The sequence below is a fragment of the Palaemon carinicauda genome, chromosome 37 (assembly GCF_036898095.1).
Source record: "Palaemon carinicauda isolate YSFRI2023 chromosome 37, ASM3689809v2, whole genome shotgun sequence".
Classification (NCBI taxonomy): Eukaryota; Metazoa; Arthropoda; class Malacostraca; order Decapoda; family Palaemonidae; genus Palaemon; species Palaemon carinicauda.
The window spans coordinates 21855490-21872953 of NC_090761.1; the positions used below are offsets into that span (position 1 = coordinate 21855490).

At 39.1% G+C, this 17464-nt stretch overlaps 1 protein-coding gene across 1 annotated transcript; it reads left to right on the forward strand.

Annotated features, from left to right (window-relative positions):
- Positions 1-11711: 11711 nt before the first annotated feature.
- LOC137629010 (uncharacterized) lies at positions 11712-13598 on the forward strand. The gene is made up of 3 exons (XM_068360261.1): positions 11712-11793; positions 12683-12765; positions 12916-13598. The coding sequence occupies exons 1-3, from the start codon at positions 11776-11778 to the stop codon at positions 13187-13189; spliced, it is 375 nt and encodes a 124-aa protein (XP_068216362.1). The 5' UTR covers positions 11712-11775; the 3' UTR covers positions 13190-13598.
- The last annotated feature ends 3866 nt before the right edge of the window (positions 13599-17464 follow it).

A 17464-nucleotide genomic window follows, 5' to 3' on the forward strand; every position in this document is an offset into this window, starting at 1 on the left:
TGGAAGGCCATGGTGCAGAAACTATGACACTACCCAAGACTAGAGAACAATGGTTTGATTTTGGAGTTACCTTTGTCCTAGAAGAGCTGCTTACCATAGCTAAAGAGTCTCTTCTACCATTATCAGAAGGAAAGAAGCCACTGAACAATTATAATGCAGTATCTAATCTGTGTGATGCAAAATAATTGATGAATCCAATCCTGTTTCAATAATCACCCATTGTGTATAGCTCCTTGATTATGCCACTTTTGCAAGAAGTATCAGAGGCTTTTACAAGATCAAAGAAATCAGTCTATAGTTTGAAATTATTTAGAGATGCCTTCGTCAGTTTGGTTGGATAATTCAGAAAGATTGGTTCTTTTGAAAAATTTAAACACCTAGCATGGAGAAGCAAATCTATTGGATTCCAAATATCAATTAGCATGGACAGTTGTTGTTGTTGTTACTTGCTAAGCTACAACCATAGTTGGAAAAGCAGAATGCTATAAGGCCAAGGGCTCCAACAGGGAAAATCGCCCAAAGAGGAAAGGAAACAAGGAAAAATAAAATGTTTTAAGAACAGTAACGTTAAAATAAATATCTCCTATATAAACTATAAAAACTTTAACAAAACAAGAGGAAAAGAAATTCGATAGAATAGTGTGCCCGAGTGTATCCTCAACCAAGAGAACTCTCACCCTAGGCCTAGACAGTGGAAGACCATGGTACAGAGGGTATGAGTCTACCCAAGACTAGAGAACAATGGTTTGATTTTGGAATGTCCTTCTCCAAGAAGACCTGCTTGGACCAATTGGTCTGTAGCTATTTCATTTAAGGTGAAACAACAATTTTCCAGTTTTGGTTGCAGCTTACTAATCTTCCTTATCCTGTTTATGATTTTTGAAACAATGACCTTGGCATTTTCAGACATATCTTAGAATTACGTATAAAAAAACTTACTTCGTAAAAACAAAGAAAAAACTATACGAATGAAAATCCCGGCCAGTCGTTCATCAGCCAGTACAAATGGTAAAGTGCATTCAACATAAGGAAGCGACATAAGGACGAAAAAATATTCGAAAATGACTTTTCAAACTGGCCTACCTTTAATTGGCCTTTGAAAAAGAGGCGAAATATTACAATACGATGGTAACCTCCGAATGATATTTAACGAGATGTATCGTATCTCTAATTGAAGAAGACGTGGGGACCGGGTTCATAAAATGCCGCTGGATTTTGACGCCGTGCAAGACGTGAAAAAAGAAGAAAAAAAAAAACATGAAAAAAAAGCGAACTCATGTTGCCTTTGGTAGGTTTTTCCGTGACATTAGGAAAACATTGCATTGGGCAACGCAGTGCGTGTCTAGATCAATATGCTTAACTTCTACGGAACTCCTTTTCAAGAAATTCGTCCTTTTTAAAATTATATAATTGATTTCATCAACATTTATTTATCTACCAATTGCTATTCACGAAAAAATAGTTTTAGTACAGCGGCATAGCAGACCAATTGTTCAAATTGGTCTAAAAGCACCAAAATTGGCACACATGTAGATTAATATATTCTAAACATTTTTGGATATGGAGGCATTCAAGATTAGCCCTTAGGAAGATATGGCGGCCATTGTTCAAAATGGCCGCCATTTAACATTAGCGTCATTACATAGACTTCATTATGTGTCGTTAGTTTGGTGCTAGATGGGCCAAAATTCCCTTTTTTTACATCAGAATTAACATCAATAAATGTTTAACAGATATTTAGATGAATCTTCTCAAAAATGGCCCCCAAACTGGCCGCCATTTTGTGGAAAAAGTGGACATTTGATGAAGATTTCAATACTCAATGACATAATACCTCTAATAACCAGTACCTGATTTCAGGAACACACTTTAATTGCTCAAGTTGCTTTTTTATTTCAAATTGCTAGTCAAAATAATACACAGAGTACGGGAAGTTTACAGTATGGTCAGATTGTAGTTATATAGTCGACCAAAAGCCCAGTCTCTAGGCACAGTACTTGTGTAATCCTGCAGTACATACATGTAATACAATAACGTAGATTTTGCCACACTATGTTAATTATGATTCCGAACTTTTCAAATCTGGTCACCAGAATTATGAATGTCTACAGATCATAATGTTGGTTAGCAAGTTTTCTGTCCCAATCTACTGGCATTCGCCTTCACAGAAACATAGACCAGTGCATTGCAGTGAAGCGTTCTTGCACTTGCAGCGGTTTTTGCAGCCTTTCTTGCATCCGCAAGACACCAGCTCATAGCAGGCCTTGGATGCCTCAGGGAGTGTGGTCCAGAGTGGTGTGTAGAGCCCATCATCACTCCGATGCCAGCCCCAGTCTGTTGGTGGAGGGAGCACGGGCGTTGGTACCAATGCCTGGCCCCAGACATGACCACCCTGAAGGGCAGATCTCTTCACATGCTGCTCCAGAGCAGCGTAGGTTGGCGGGATGTTCTGAACAGAGTTCGTCTTTGCAAAGAGCTGCTTTCTCGCCTTGTTGACGTCCTTGCATTTGCTTGTGCGGTCATACAGGAGTATGACAAACCTCTCGATGACATGCATTGTATCCTCTTGGATGCTTGTGGGTGCATTTGCCAGACTCAGCAGGGCATCAGTGAGTTCTGGCAGCGTGTTCCATGTTGCCCAGGCAGATTTCTTCCCATGTCCGACGAAGGCTGACACAGTATCACACCCTGTGATGGCATGAAACATTGGAAGAGCACATGCCTTCTCTGGACCAAGGGAGGAAGCTATTTCATGGGCTGCAATGTAGCGGTAGTTCTTGCCTGTCCCAAAGGCTACCCAGAGTTCGTCTCCAGCTGGTAGTTTCTGGACTACCATCACTGCTAGGACCACGACGTCACTGTCTACTGTTCGAACCTGTATCTGGTGGTGACCATGTTGTGCAGCATGTGCTACATGTAGCATCATGCGGGTGTCTGCCTCTTCTTGGTTGCATGGTGCGAGTGAGTTGACATCCTCTTGCTGTGGAACACAGATCACCTGCTCCCCATCAGTGACGACCAGTTCCTTGCCTTCTTCTTGAAAGGACTCTGCAAGCATGGTGGAGAGGTAGCTGAAGAGCTCCACTTTGTTGCTATCAACTCGCAGGAAACTTTGCCAATTTCCTGGTATGACTGCTGAGTCGACAACACGCCGACGTACTCCCTTTCCACGCTGTTCTCTGGTTGATGCCTTCAGGGAATCTGCTCTGTAGCTGTCCCACACAAGGTCAAGACGTGATACATGTTGGAAACGTTGTACAACGTATGGGATGAACACTTGCTGTGCATATTCCTCGAACGTGTTGGCAGTACCCGGCTTCAACATCTGTACGATTACTGCTCCATCGAGGACAACAGCAGTGACAGTAGGAGCTTCAAACTGAGGCTCAGCATGGCCTTCAAGGCACACCAGCAAGTCACTCTTGCTCCCTAGGTACAGTCTCCCTCCGTCAGATAAAGCTGGAGGGCATTGCTGATTTTCATGCCTGAAGAACTCTTCTAGATTCCCATCACGGGTCTGGCAGCCGATATATAATCGTGCGAAGAGCGCAACATCATTCTTCAGAGATTTGACCTGTTCTTTTCCTTTGGGTATATTGGGTCCTCTCTTGGTCGCAAACAGTGGTAGCTTGTTCCGGTGGATTGCCACCTCAATGGACTTGGTTCTGTCCACGATGCATTCCTTTGAGAATGCTTCAAACTGGTCTTGGCCAATCTGCTTGGCGTTACGGACTGTTTCTATGACTGCAGGGTCTGCGATCTCCTTTGTGTCGAGCACCAGCAAGTCCTGACTGTCCTCCTCGAAAGGGTTGCCCAGCTCTTCAATGACGGCCACGAGTGAGCGCACATCTCTGGCAAAAGTGTTCTGCACACTTGGTGTCTCTTCGTGGTGACGTGTCTCCTCTTGATCGTGTGGATGCAGATTGAAGTCGTCAAATTCCACAATCACTCTAGCAACCTCCGGTCCGGCAACCATCCAGCGCCTCAGTGCAGTTGGATTGTCTGTGAGACCGATGGCTCCTCCATCACCCTTGACATACGCGTTGTTCTGCTCATGTCCTTGGTCAAGAGGGATTGCTGAAAAGATCCTCTTGGTCTTCTGGACTGTGAAGTGTCCCTTGCTAAACTCTGTGAAGACGTCTGGATGTTTGTTTGCCAGTTCTGCCATGTCCCGTAGATGCACTGGTATCCGTCGGGCATAGTTCGTGTGGTCTAGTGCGAAGAACCACGGAGCCAGTTCTGTCAGAGCATCCACGTACATGCTAAAATTGGCTTCTCTCAGAGATCGCACATAGATCAGAGTGGACAGCTCCAGTGCCAAGACTGTTGACCAGTACTGAAACTGCGGATAACTCTGTTCTCTCTGACTGCACCAGTCTTCGAAGCTTTCAGGGTGCTCATCATCTTCTGTATTGGTGGTGCTGTACTTGTCATAGGCACGCCGTTGGAGATTATACAACGCAGCCGCTGTGAATTGGTGTGCTCTTCTGGTGCGTGTGACGTGAGCTGCTCGAAGAAATGAGTCTGCTATTCCTTCAGTTGTGATCTCTGCTTGTACCAGTGCTTGGGTCCACCCACTTCCCTGCAACCAGTCACCCAGGGTCTTCAGTGCCGTCATCTCAATATGCAACCCCCCAAACATCACCACCAGTTGGTCTTCTCCATATGTGTTTGGCCACTTCCACTGGATCTGTTTTGCTAGAGTGAATAGAGGCTGGTCGCAAGTCAGAACTGGAGTTTGGCCTGGGTTGAGATGTTTAACTGCACTCCTGACTACATCAATAGAGTGTCTGATCATTGCCACAGTGTGAGCACTCTCCTGGAACAAGGGAAGCAGGGACGTTGGTGTGATGACTGGTTGCTTTGGATCTTGGTGCCTTGCATGGTATGCAGCCCATGATGTGTTTTCACAGGCCTCAACATCATCTTTGAGAACACTTCTCATGTTCTCCAGCCACATATACTCATCTTCTATGTGCTGCTCACAGTTGTGGCGTCTAAGAGAGGTCACAGAAGTAGCTGGGATTATTTGCCCTTTGACAGAAGAAGCAACAGGACGTACATCCGTGTAATATTCTGGTAGAGGCTCAACCGTCTTTGATCCAGTATCACGCCCAGTGAGAGCAATGCTACGATCCACTCCCTCATCTGCACACGTTGGGTGTTGAAAAAGCGAGATTCCTGTTCCATGGAATGAATTCTTGGCTGTGGTGGCACTTGGGTTGTGGTCAATGTTGTCCACAGCCGCAGTTGTGAACACATTGCTACGCAGGGTAGGCGGGCAGACCACTTCCTCTATGCGGTACAGCTGACACACGCTGTTTCCCATCTGGGCAGAAAGACGTAGGACTCTGTCATATGAGATGCTTAGGCCCAGAGAGAAGAGCTTGTCCACAAGTCCTCTCTTGCGTGTTTCAGCATACAGCATCAGCCCAACATAGGTTGGAAGAGGAGTTTCTTGAGACGTACTGTGTCTGACAGCTGGAGGCTCCTGTGTCTTGGTTGCTCCCTGCTTCCGACTTTGCTTGACACTGTTGAACTTGAGAAGCTGCGCAATGGAAAGAGCTGCTTGTGTTGAAGAGGAATGGCTTTGATTCTTGATGGTGGGGCCATCCAGCACCATATTTACCATTGCAACTAGTACGTTTGGCACAGAGTCCTCCTGACAGCCGCCCGGGAATGATCCACGGAATTGGTAAGTGTCTTCAAACATATATCGACGAACTATCTGTGCAGCACGCGCAAGGTGAACTGCCTCAGTGTCACAGTCTTGCTCGCAGGCTTTGCCTAGCGCTTCACCAATGTCTTCATCAAACGCTAGTAAAACATCTCGGCCTTTGCTGTGGGATCTCAGGCCTGGTATCTGGGCTAACAGGCGCTCTTTCAGCCTTGTGCTATTAACTTTCTGGCACAAAACAACCCCGAGCTGTTCCATTCTTGTTGTGTATAGCTTTACAAGTTCTGCGAGTCTGAAGACTGGGGTGGTGCCCTCTTCTAGGTGGGTTTCCTCGATATACAGGACCAGTTCAGCCAGTACGATTCTTGACATTACACCTTCATGGTCAGTTTTCTGCTCGGCTTCTACAGTGGTCTTTGCACGATAGTAAAGAGCCAACAAACACTTGGAATGGTACTTGGCCTCCAGAGCCACCATATCACCCATGCTGAGCCTGGCTATGAGTTCATTGTCCCCAACTTGCGCTGCACACTTCCGTACGCGTGTGTCCACCTGGAAGGTTGTTACTTCATGTAGGGTCTCTGTGCCAGACTTTCCACAGAAAAAGCAGGAGGTGCCGCTGGTAGTGGCTTCTGAAGAGTGTGTTCTGGCGCGCTTGGCCTGGACATTGTCAGTACTATCAAATGCTGAGCTGCTTGCGATGCGTCTCTTCTCTGCTCTTCGTAGCATTGTGTTATTGTATTTGAGCATACATGTTTTATGCCACTTGGCCTGGTGGGCAACCATTGTCGCCTCAACACCTTGTCCTTCATCTAGTCTCTGTAACTGAACAGTTCTTGGCAGTTCTCCGAGTTCATCAAATTTGACCAAGTTTGCAGCCATTGTCGTGTATCCACTCCCAGGGTCTCGGCGTTTAGACAGTACTGGGCAGACAAGTGACTCTGTTGTCTCCTCTTGACATACAAGACACAGCTTCCAGTTTGTCTCAGGAGGTGTTGTGGGAGTACGTTGCTCAAAAGTATCGACCAGTTGGAACTTCTTTGCCATGGCTGCAGTCTGGAACAACGCGTCTCTGATGTCAGGTGGTGCTGCTGCTGCCTCACCTGCAAAGACACAAAACACCACCATGTTACCACAAGTTACTACTACAAGCACCATGACTATCAACACTATACTATTACTGCAGCCGCCGTCACTGCCACCAACGCTGCCGCTGCAAAGTAAAATTCATTTTCTTGTGAAATGGTAGCCAAATTATTTGGTAAGCACAGAAGTATGTGTAATTGTACAATACTTATCACCTCTAGCACACTTATCACCTTTAGCATCCACAAAAAGACAAATTATGGTACATATTCAATGACGCTAACGGTAAATAGCGGCCATTTTGAAAAATGGCCGCCAAATGTGCTACGGGGAGAATCTTGAATGCCTCCATATCCAAAATTGTTCAGAATGTATTAATCCACATGTGTGCCAATTTTGGTGCTTTTAGAACAATTTGAACAATTGGTTTCATATTTCTTACTATGCCGCTGGGCTATTTAACATTGCTTAACTAAAGCTCTCTGCTAATCAAAATGTGTAAGAATTACTTTACATGTCTGAACATTATCACATTATATTGGTAATCTTATCTCTCTTGATTTCTACAATAATTCTATTATTATTATCATGCGTAATGCCAAATTATCACCGGATATTACTCGAGTTACATTTTATGAGTCAATGGAAGAAAAATATACCGTAAATGATTAGCATTTTCGTACTTTGATTCAGAAAGATTAAAGGCTTCAAGGAAAGAAACCACAGTCGCTCACACAGTATGATGCAGAGACTGAAGATAACCGGAAAAAGGGGAGATAAATATAAACATCCGGGTACAATCCTTCCTTCACATCTTCAGAGGTTTCAGCGTCAAGACAAATAACCTAAGAATTTCATAATTCAAATCTGAATGTTCGTCTGTATTATTATTATTATTATTATTAGTAATTATTAACTATTATCATTATTATCATTATCATTATTATTATTATTGTTATTATTATCATTATCATTATTATTATTATTATTATTATTATTATTATTATTATTATTAGCCAGGCTACAATCCTAGTTGGAAGAGCAGGATGCTACAAGACCAAGGGCTCCAACAGGGAAAAATAGCCCAATGAGGAAAGGAAACAAGGAAATAAATAACCAAGAGAAGTAACGAACAACTAAAATAAATCTTTCATATATGAACTATTAAAAAAAAAGAAAAAAAAAACAGGAGGAACAGAAATGAGATAGAATAGTGTGCAGGAGTGTACCCTCAAACAAGAGACAAAGTGCCTCCTCTGTATTTGAGCTATTTCATGATCATGAGAACATGGGTTTTATCAAGTAAGGCAACATATCAGTAAAGGAACGCTCACAAAATTATGTATATGTAATCCAGGGTAGACAAGTCATTTGTCCTCATTTAAATACATCCATTGTTCACATTATTAAGATGTGAGATAAGTTAAAAGGTCGTGTATTTAAATAGAGATGATGATAATGCTCTGAGCTTGATTGTTTTCCTATGAAACTTTCGAAAAAATACTGAATTTCTATCTCTAGAAATTCGACTACATGCTGTACGTGGGAAGAAAAAGAAAAAATTGACTACTTTTTATCTGCTGTAGAGAACTAAATATCGTATTTTGATTTCTACCTATACAAATCGTATTGTATAAAAGACTTCTCTGGCTCATACAATAGTTATTACGTATAGTTAATACGTATAATAATAATAATAATAATAATAATAATAATAATAATAATAATAATAATAAATAATAATAATAATAATAATAATAATAATAACAATAAATAATAATAATATAAATAATAACAACAATAATACTAACATAAATAATAATAATAATAATAATAATAATAATAATAATAAGACGATAACATTAATAATGATCATAACTACATTCTCTCTTTGAACAACTTTACCAGTTAAGTTATTAGAGAATTACAGTACTATGATTCTGGTTTAATTTAATTTGATTTATGGGATTGGGCAACATAGCCAGACGCTGGGGCCGGGAGCACATTCAATACCAAGGTGCAACTGGAGGGAAACTCTTTATTTTCACTTTGAGAAGCAATATTTAAAGAGGTTGGACAGCAAAATATTTCTTTTTTCCTTGTTTCCTTTCCTCACTGGACTATTTTCCCTGTTCGAGCCCCTGGGCCCCATTCTGCTTTTCCAACTAAGGTTGTAGCTTAGCAATCAATAATAATAATAATAATAATAATAATAATAATAATAATACCGGGAAATAAGGACGGAGGTAAAGTAGAAGACAAAGTTTTGATTTCAATAATAAACTAGAAAAGTATTCTGAAAGTGCAGACCTCCACCACGGCAGCTTTTTCTCGAAACCAGCTTGTTTAGGGTTAATTTAGTCGACATTTTTCTCGACCTTGACCTTGGCCTTTGACCTATGACTTTCAAAATTGAATCACTTCCACGTCTCACTATAACAATTAATCCATGAAAGTTTCACTTCTCTGAGCGAAATTATGTCCCGGAAGTTGTTCACAAACCAACAGACAAACAGGGGCAAAAACATAGCCTCCTCCCAACTTCGTTGGCGGAGGTAATTACAAATAAAAATAAACATCTCGAACACAGAAAACTGACAAAGGTTCACCGGAACTCGATCATACAGCAGACAATGCAGACTGTTGTAGTTATTGAGGGTTGTAGACTGTTGTAATTATTGAGGGTTGTAGACAGTTGCAGTTATTGAGGGTTGTAGACAGTTGCAGTTATTGAGGATTGTAGGCAGTTATAGTTATTGAGGATTGTAGACAGTTGCCGTTATTGAGGGTTGTAAACTGTGGTAGCTATAGTGGGTTGTAGACTGTTGTAGTTATTGAGGGTTGTTGTAGACTGTTGCAGTTATTGAGGATTGTAGGCAGTTATAGTTATTGAAGATTGTAGACTGTTGTAGTTATTGAGGGTTGTAGACTCTTGTAGATATTGAGGGTCGAAGTCCAAGATATCAAAAGTATGAATAATAACAATAGAACCACACATTAATTCTGGCGTTATAACAACATAGTGAATATTTAAGACTTTGTGAAATAGTTTAGATAACATCACACATCTTCTGAAGATGTTTACAAGAATCCGGAAGATAAACCTCGGTTGCAATAGAATATTCTTTCCGAATAACAGTCTTAAAGACAATTGAAGCTCCCAATCGCAGTTCACTAATTTAGTCTCGTGTTAGATAGACAATAAATACTAAAGCAATTTATCCAGTTTTATGGACCAAGGTAGAAGGGAGAGAGGGAGCTTTGGCACTTTGGTTTACTCAATCAAGTTCTTCCCAGGGTTTGAGTTATTATTATTATTATTATTATTATTATTATTAGCTAAGCTACAACCCTAGTTGGAAAAGCAAGATGCTCTAAGCCCAAGCGCTCCAACAGGAAAAAATAGCCCAGTGAGGAAAGTAAATAAGGAAATCAATAAACGATATAAATTAGTAATGAACAATTAAAATAAACTATCTTCAAAACAGTAATAACATTAAAACAGATCTTTCATATATTAACTATAAGGACTTATGTCAGCCCGTTCAACATAAAAACATTTGCTGCAAGTTCAAACTTTTGAAATTCTACCGATTCAACAACCCGATTAGGAGGATTATCCCACAGCTAGGTCACAGCTGGAATAAAACTTCTAGAGTCCTGTTTAGTATTGAGCCAATACTAAGTTCTATGTTTTACCTTTGAAGCCGTCGAAATCTTTTACGATCAAAATCGGGAGGAAGAGAAATGTAAGTTAAAGCAAATGTTTAGAAATATGGACAATAATAATAAAGCACCCACTGAGGATTAGAGTTATACCAATAACTAGAAAAATACAAGAGTCCTAACCTCCGCCACGCAGCTTATTTCTCGAAACCAGCTTGCCTTTCCCAGAGTCAATTTAGACCGTAGGCATATTTGAAGTCTGTGTGATAAACATGTGTGAACTTAGGGTTAAGGTTAGGGTTTGTTCGGTCGACCTTTTGCTCGATCTTGCCCTTGACCTTTGACCTAGGACTTTCGAAATTGAATCACTTCCACATCTCGACATAAAAATTAATCCCCGAATGTTCCACTATTCTCTGAGTAAAACTGTGGACAGGAAGTTTTCACAAACAAACGGACAAATAAACAATAAAGGACGTAAACATAACCTCCTCCCGACTTCGTTGGCAGAGGTATTAATACGTGAAGTTATCAACTACCCTCCCAATATTACCGATAAAATTAACGTCAATGTGATTGCATGTATGAAATACCCCATTGACATTTCCACAAGAACAACGACGGAACTTTTTCCAATCAGTTATGATTTCACAAGGCCTGGGTATTTCACACCTGGTTCTGTATGAAATAACTATACTAAGAAAGAGAGAGAGAGAGAGAGAGAGAGAGAGAGAGAGAGAGAGAGAGAGAGAGAGAGAGAGAGAGAGAGCGTAACAAAAAACAGAGGGATTATGAAACTAATAATACTGGAAATTCCCTTCTTGCAACTGGCAACTTTGCGGTTATTGCTACGTGTGTCAGGGTACTAGGAAACTTTACCTTATTTATTAATTAACATTATCGTTTAATATTGAACTCTAATGTAATGTAAAATTGAAGGTTTATATGAGAGTAACTTGAAGAAAGACTTCAGAAGTTGTTCTCAATAGCTAATGAATTTATCAACAGTGAATTATTTATCTTTTTTATTAACATTATCATTTATTATCGAATTCTACTGTAATGTAAAATGAAACGTCTATATGAGAGTAACTTGAAAAAAAAATCTAAGGATGTCCTCTCAATGGCTAATTAATTTATCAACAGTGAAAAAGAAGAGTTTCCTCGAAGGCCAAGTCTAACCTGTTCGGGGAAAGCGTGTGACGTCACCGAAAATGGCCCGGACAAAGCAAGAAATGCGCGCGGTTGCTCGTATATATAAGCCAGCAAGAAGCTGAATTCGACAACAAGAACTCACACCAAGTTAAGAAAAAGATCCATTCACCCGTTCTAATCTCAACATCACAATGCGTGCCTCCGTACTGGTAAGGATCGCCTTTATTAAAAGGCTTGTGTATGCGACCCGTCAAAAATGATGGTAAAATATTTAGATATGTACACATACGCACCCCGCTCTCATCAGGGTATGACTACTCCCTCTCCTCTAACCCAAGGGACACGGAGAGATTAGCCTGACGATATATATATATATATATATATATATATATATATATATATATATATAAATATATATTATATATATACATATGTATATATAAATATATATATATATATATATATACATATATATATATATATATATATATATATGTATATATATATAAATATATATTATATATATACATATGTATATATAAATATATATATATATATATATATATACACACACACACATATATATATATATATATATATATATATATATATATGTATATATATATATATATATATATATATATATATATATATATATATATATATATGCCGACATTCTTATATATGGGAGATTTTTTATATCTGGAATAATGTAACTAATTTTGACCATGTATTTCATCTGTTATTAAAGTGGATGATTTTCTGACGATTATCTCATAAGAAATGCCATTTGAAATCATACAGTATATTTGCTGGTGAAATCAGTTGTCTATAGATATATCACTGGAGTCGGACTCTTACTAAAATTGAGCTGCTACTGCAAATTGTTCTCAATAGTCATGCATTTTCATTCAGTTCGAGAGTAATTTCCAACAAAATTTGTATTTGTTTCAATACTAGAATGAGACATCACACCTGGAAACATATTTTATAGGTATACTCAAAATAATAATGAATCACCTTTTTCTTCAAGAATTACCTATGAAATGTCTTCCTTAGCATATTAAATTTTACTGAAACTACATCTATTTCCTTCAGATCGTCGCCATCGCCTTGGTATGCAGCGTAGCTGCCAATCCTGAACCTCACCGTCGCCCTAGCTATGGTGGCGTAGGAGTTGGGTAAGTCTAAGTCTAGCAGAAATCCCGTTATTTTCTGTAGTAATTGGTCCTCTTTTGTAATTCCCAAGAAACTAATGATATAACCCATATACGATTTGGAATTTACACTGCTATAGTAAACAAGTAATAAGATTTGCCTTTTTCTTGCAGTGGAGTCAGACCAGTTCATGGTGTTGGTTCAGTTCACGGAGGAGTAGGAGGAGCTTTTGGTGGTTTAGGAGGAGTTAGTGGTGGAGTAGGAGCCGTCCATGGAGTGAGGCCAGTTCATGGAGGAGTAGGAGGAGCTTTTGGTGGTTTGGGAGGAGTTAGTGGAGGAGTTGGAGCCGTCCATGGAGTGAGGCCAGTTCATGGAGTTGGATCTGTCCATGGTGTTGTCAGGCCTGTGCACACTGGGGCCATTGGCCACGGAAGCTATGGTAAATAGACAACCACAGCCAAGCATTTTAGTCATTTTGCCGGCCAGTAATTTGCATTTCCTCTTTACTAATGACAATCTCAACACAAACATTTCAACACAATTATTTGAAGTACAACAAACATACAAGTAAATAACAGACATATGGATATCTCAGACAACGCCTATCCCTACTCACGTCAGCAACATCTATGATTTACCTCTTGGCCAGTTTCAAAACCCAACTGACTTTCTTGATTTACACTCACTCTCTCAAATATCTAATTGAAACCCATGAGTATCTTTTTGTAACGTCTATTAAAAAGATACACAGACTAGCGGGCTAACTAACAAACCCGAGTTTACCCATTAACAAAATGTTCTTGTTACGTTTTTTAAATTGTTACCTCATATATGGAATTTGTAAAAAGTATTAAATATTCTAGTAAATAAATAAATTTTTACCATAACTGTAGTTTTCCTGAATCATTCCCTCTTAGTACAAGTTCACCATCTGGACATTACATGTTCTGAAACGCGACAGGAACAATTGTCTTCACAAGTGTATTAGGAGATGCCTGATCGCATACCAAAATAAGTGAAACGTTGCAGAACCACGACTAGCAACAATTACAGCAGGGAATACAGTAAAACGGGAATCTAATGACCCTTCATTAACTAAGAGGAGCTGTAAAACGCCATTTAATAGCTGATGTTGAAGTTTAAGCAACAAACCTCGTTAGAAATCCCGGTAAATATGTGATAGAGCATACCTACCAAGGAAATCTACTTCCACGAAGAAAAACTTATAATTCATGGCTTACTTAAAAGACAACGAATTGTAATGGTTGCAATAAAGATAACAGTATATTGAAAAATACTAATTAAAAACATCCCTGGAATTACATAAAAAGATTCCATGGCTAAAACCAACAATGATCCTATTTTGGGATAAATATGTAAAGGAATCTGGATAAGGGACAGCTACTATAAAAATGGTCTAAAAAGGATAACAATGAAGATTAAGGCATCCAATGGTTTGGCACTTTTGGTTATATATGGAAGAAATAGGCCTAAGTGCCTTTGTGATGATGAGTCAGAAATTATGCGCCGCAATTTACAGGATAATGAGCGTCGACTATAAACTATAGTCCATTTCTTTTAGCGATGCATATTTGCACCGACTCGCGGCGGTGCCCTTTTAGCTCGGAAAAGTTTCCGGATCGCTGATTAGTTGGACAAGCATATTGCACCGACTCGCGGCGGTGCCCTTTTATCTCGGAAAAGTTTCCGGATCGCTGATTGGTTGGACAAGATAATTCTAACCAATCAGCGATCAGGAAACTTTTCCGAGCTAAAAGGGCACCGCCGCGAGTCGGTGCAAATATGCATCGCTAAAAGAAATGGACTAGAGTGCATGGTCCCGGGTGTTTTGAAAGAGATTTCCATTTCATTCCTTTCTGCACGACACGTGTCTGGGAGAGTGACACCAGTCAAATATTCAACTAACTATTTGATCAGTTTGGTGATCCCAGACACCTGCCATCCAGAAAGGGGTGTAATTGAAATCTCTCCCAAACACCCAGACATCTACGCTAATCGAGTAGTTGAATCAGTAGAACTTCAAAAGTTCAAAGTAGGAGCAAATGTTTTTATGCTGACCAGGCTGACACGAGTCTTTTTATTGTTTATATAGGACATATCTGTTTTGACGCTGTTACTGTTTTTAGAATGATATATTGTTAATTTATTCTCACCATTTATTTATTTCCTTATTTCCTTTCCTCACTGGGCTATTTTTCCCTGTTGGAACCCTTGGGCTTATAGCATCTTGCTTTTCCAACTAGGGTTGTAGCTTGGCTAGCGATAATAATAATAATAATAATAATTAAAATAATAATAATAATAATGCTGTACGGGATAAAATATTTTGAGTTTCCATTCAACTTTGTTAAAATGATACAATTCTCATTAAATCTTATTTACATAAGTTTTCTTTAGCACTTGATGTCGTCGCCAGAGTTGACAAGCAATCTAACTTCTTAAATATTTGTTTTTAAGAATCTAAAGCATCTGAGAATGAATACATTTGGGATGTGTGTATGATGACAGCCATGTACCTTAACTCCCATATTTTTAACCCTGTCGCTAAGAATACAGTAATCTTTGTTCCCTCTGCAAATGTATTTGTTCAGTTACATCTAACGTTGCATCCGAGTACTCTTTCTAATATGTCGGATAATACAGAGCTTCAGTTAGCGCATAAATGCGTATGTATACATACATATGACTATATGATTCTGGCAAAAGGGAAACTTTTGGTAAGACGATAAAAAGCACGAATAACGTTATTTATAGGGGAGAAATCAGTTTCAAATACACACATAATATATATATATATATATATATATATATATATATATATATATATATATATATATATATATATATATATATATATATATATATCTGTGTGTACCTATTATTACTCATGCAATACTGAAATTAATACATTTGCACTTTTTCATCCAGCCACAGTCTTTAGGACACTAATATCACTGTGTTTACATTTACAAGCTTTAGATAATTTCTGTCACACACACGCACAAACAGATACACACACACCTGGCTGGGGGGGGGGGGGGGTTGTTACGTAGTCTACCTCCATAAGATCGTCCTTGCCTTACAAACTTAGTTTAGATACATTATAAAACTGCATTAAACATTACAAAGGCTACAGTAAACAGTATCGTAAAAGTTTGATTCAAGGGAAGATATAAGTAGAGGAATGATCTTGATTATATCGTTGAAATGAGGAACTTCGATACGTAAAACTAGGCAGACATAAGTGATGTTTCACAGTTTCCTTCTTACTGATTTATCCCACTTTGTTTTTTATATGATTTTTTATTACCTCCGCCAAGCGGCGGAGGTTATGTTTTCGGTTCGGTTTGTTTGTTTGTTTGTTTGTTTCTCTGTTTGTCTGTCTGTCTGTGGACAACGTAGAGGCCACATTTCTACACGGAATCACTTCAAACTTGGCCAAGTAGTTCCCCAATGTGTATGGAAGAACTGATTAAATTTTGGTCAAGGTCACCCCAAGGTCAAGGTCACAGGGGTCACTGGTGTCACTATGACATAAGTGGCCATATCAAGAGACAGAAATAAAGCACTGACTTTTGCATAAGCCAACAGGGAAGTCCTAGTCCAGGCGCAACCCATGGGTGATGTTCAAATTTATAAAGGTCAAAGGTCAAGGTCAAGGTCCATCAAAAGGTCAAGAAATCAGCTGCCACGGCGGAGGTCTGCACTCTAATGAGTGTCCCTCTCGTTGATTATATCTTTTCAATGGTAAGATGCTTTTCCTATTGGAAACCTCGGGCAGTCTTGTACCACTGCCTTTCCAAACATAAATGCAATATGCCTTGTAATAATAATAATAATAATAATAATAATAATAATAATAATAAACTTCGATAATTCTAATGGTAAGCTATGAAATTGCCATTTTCTATAAGTATGTACAGGGGTTCGTTTTCTATAAATATTACCATATAATACTGGATTAATGGAAAACAGACCAAAGGTAGAAATTTGAATCTAAGCCCAGGTCTGTTTTTCGTTAATCCAGTATTATCCTTTTACCTAAAATCTGACTTTTCCGGAATTATTGAGAAACTGACAGGTGTTGGATCCCCTTCTCCTGTATAAATACGATGTCTTTGTATTCTCATTGCTGAGTCTGTTGATGTCCCTAATGGACGAAAGAATTAACTCCAATCAAGTCTTTTCATTTTTCCTTTCGTGGTTATAATACATTTTATATTCATCACGTGTCACAAACACATACACACACGTATATACATACATACATATATATATATATATATATATTATTATTAATTGCTAAGCTACAACCCTAGTTGGAAAAGCAAGATACTATAAGCTCAGGGGACCCAGCAGGGAAAATAGCCCAGTAAGGAAAGGAAACAAGGAAAAATCAAATATTTTAAAAACATAAATAACATTAAATCAAATATTTCCTCTATAAACTATAAATACTTCAACAAAACAAGAGGAAGAGAAATTAGATAGAATAGTATGCCCGAGTGTACCCTCAAGCAAGATAATTCTAACCCAAGACATTGGGTACAGAGGCTATGGCCCTACCCAAGACTAGAGAACAATGGTTTGATTTTGGAGTGTCTTTTTCCTAGAAGAGCTGCTTACCATAGCTAAAGAGTCTCTTCTACCCTCCCCAAGAGGGAAGTAGCCACTGAACAAGTACAATGCACTAGTTAACCC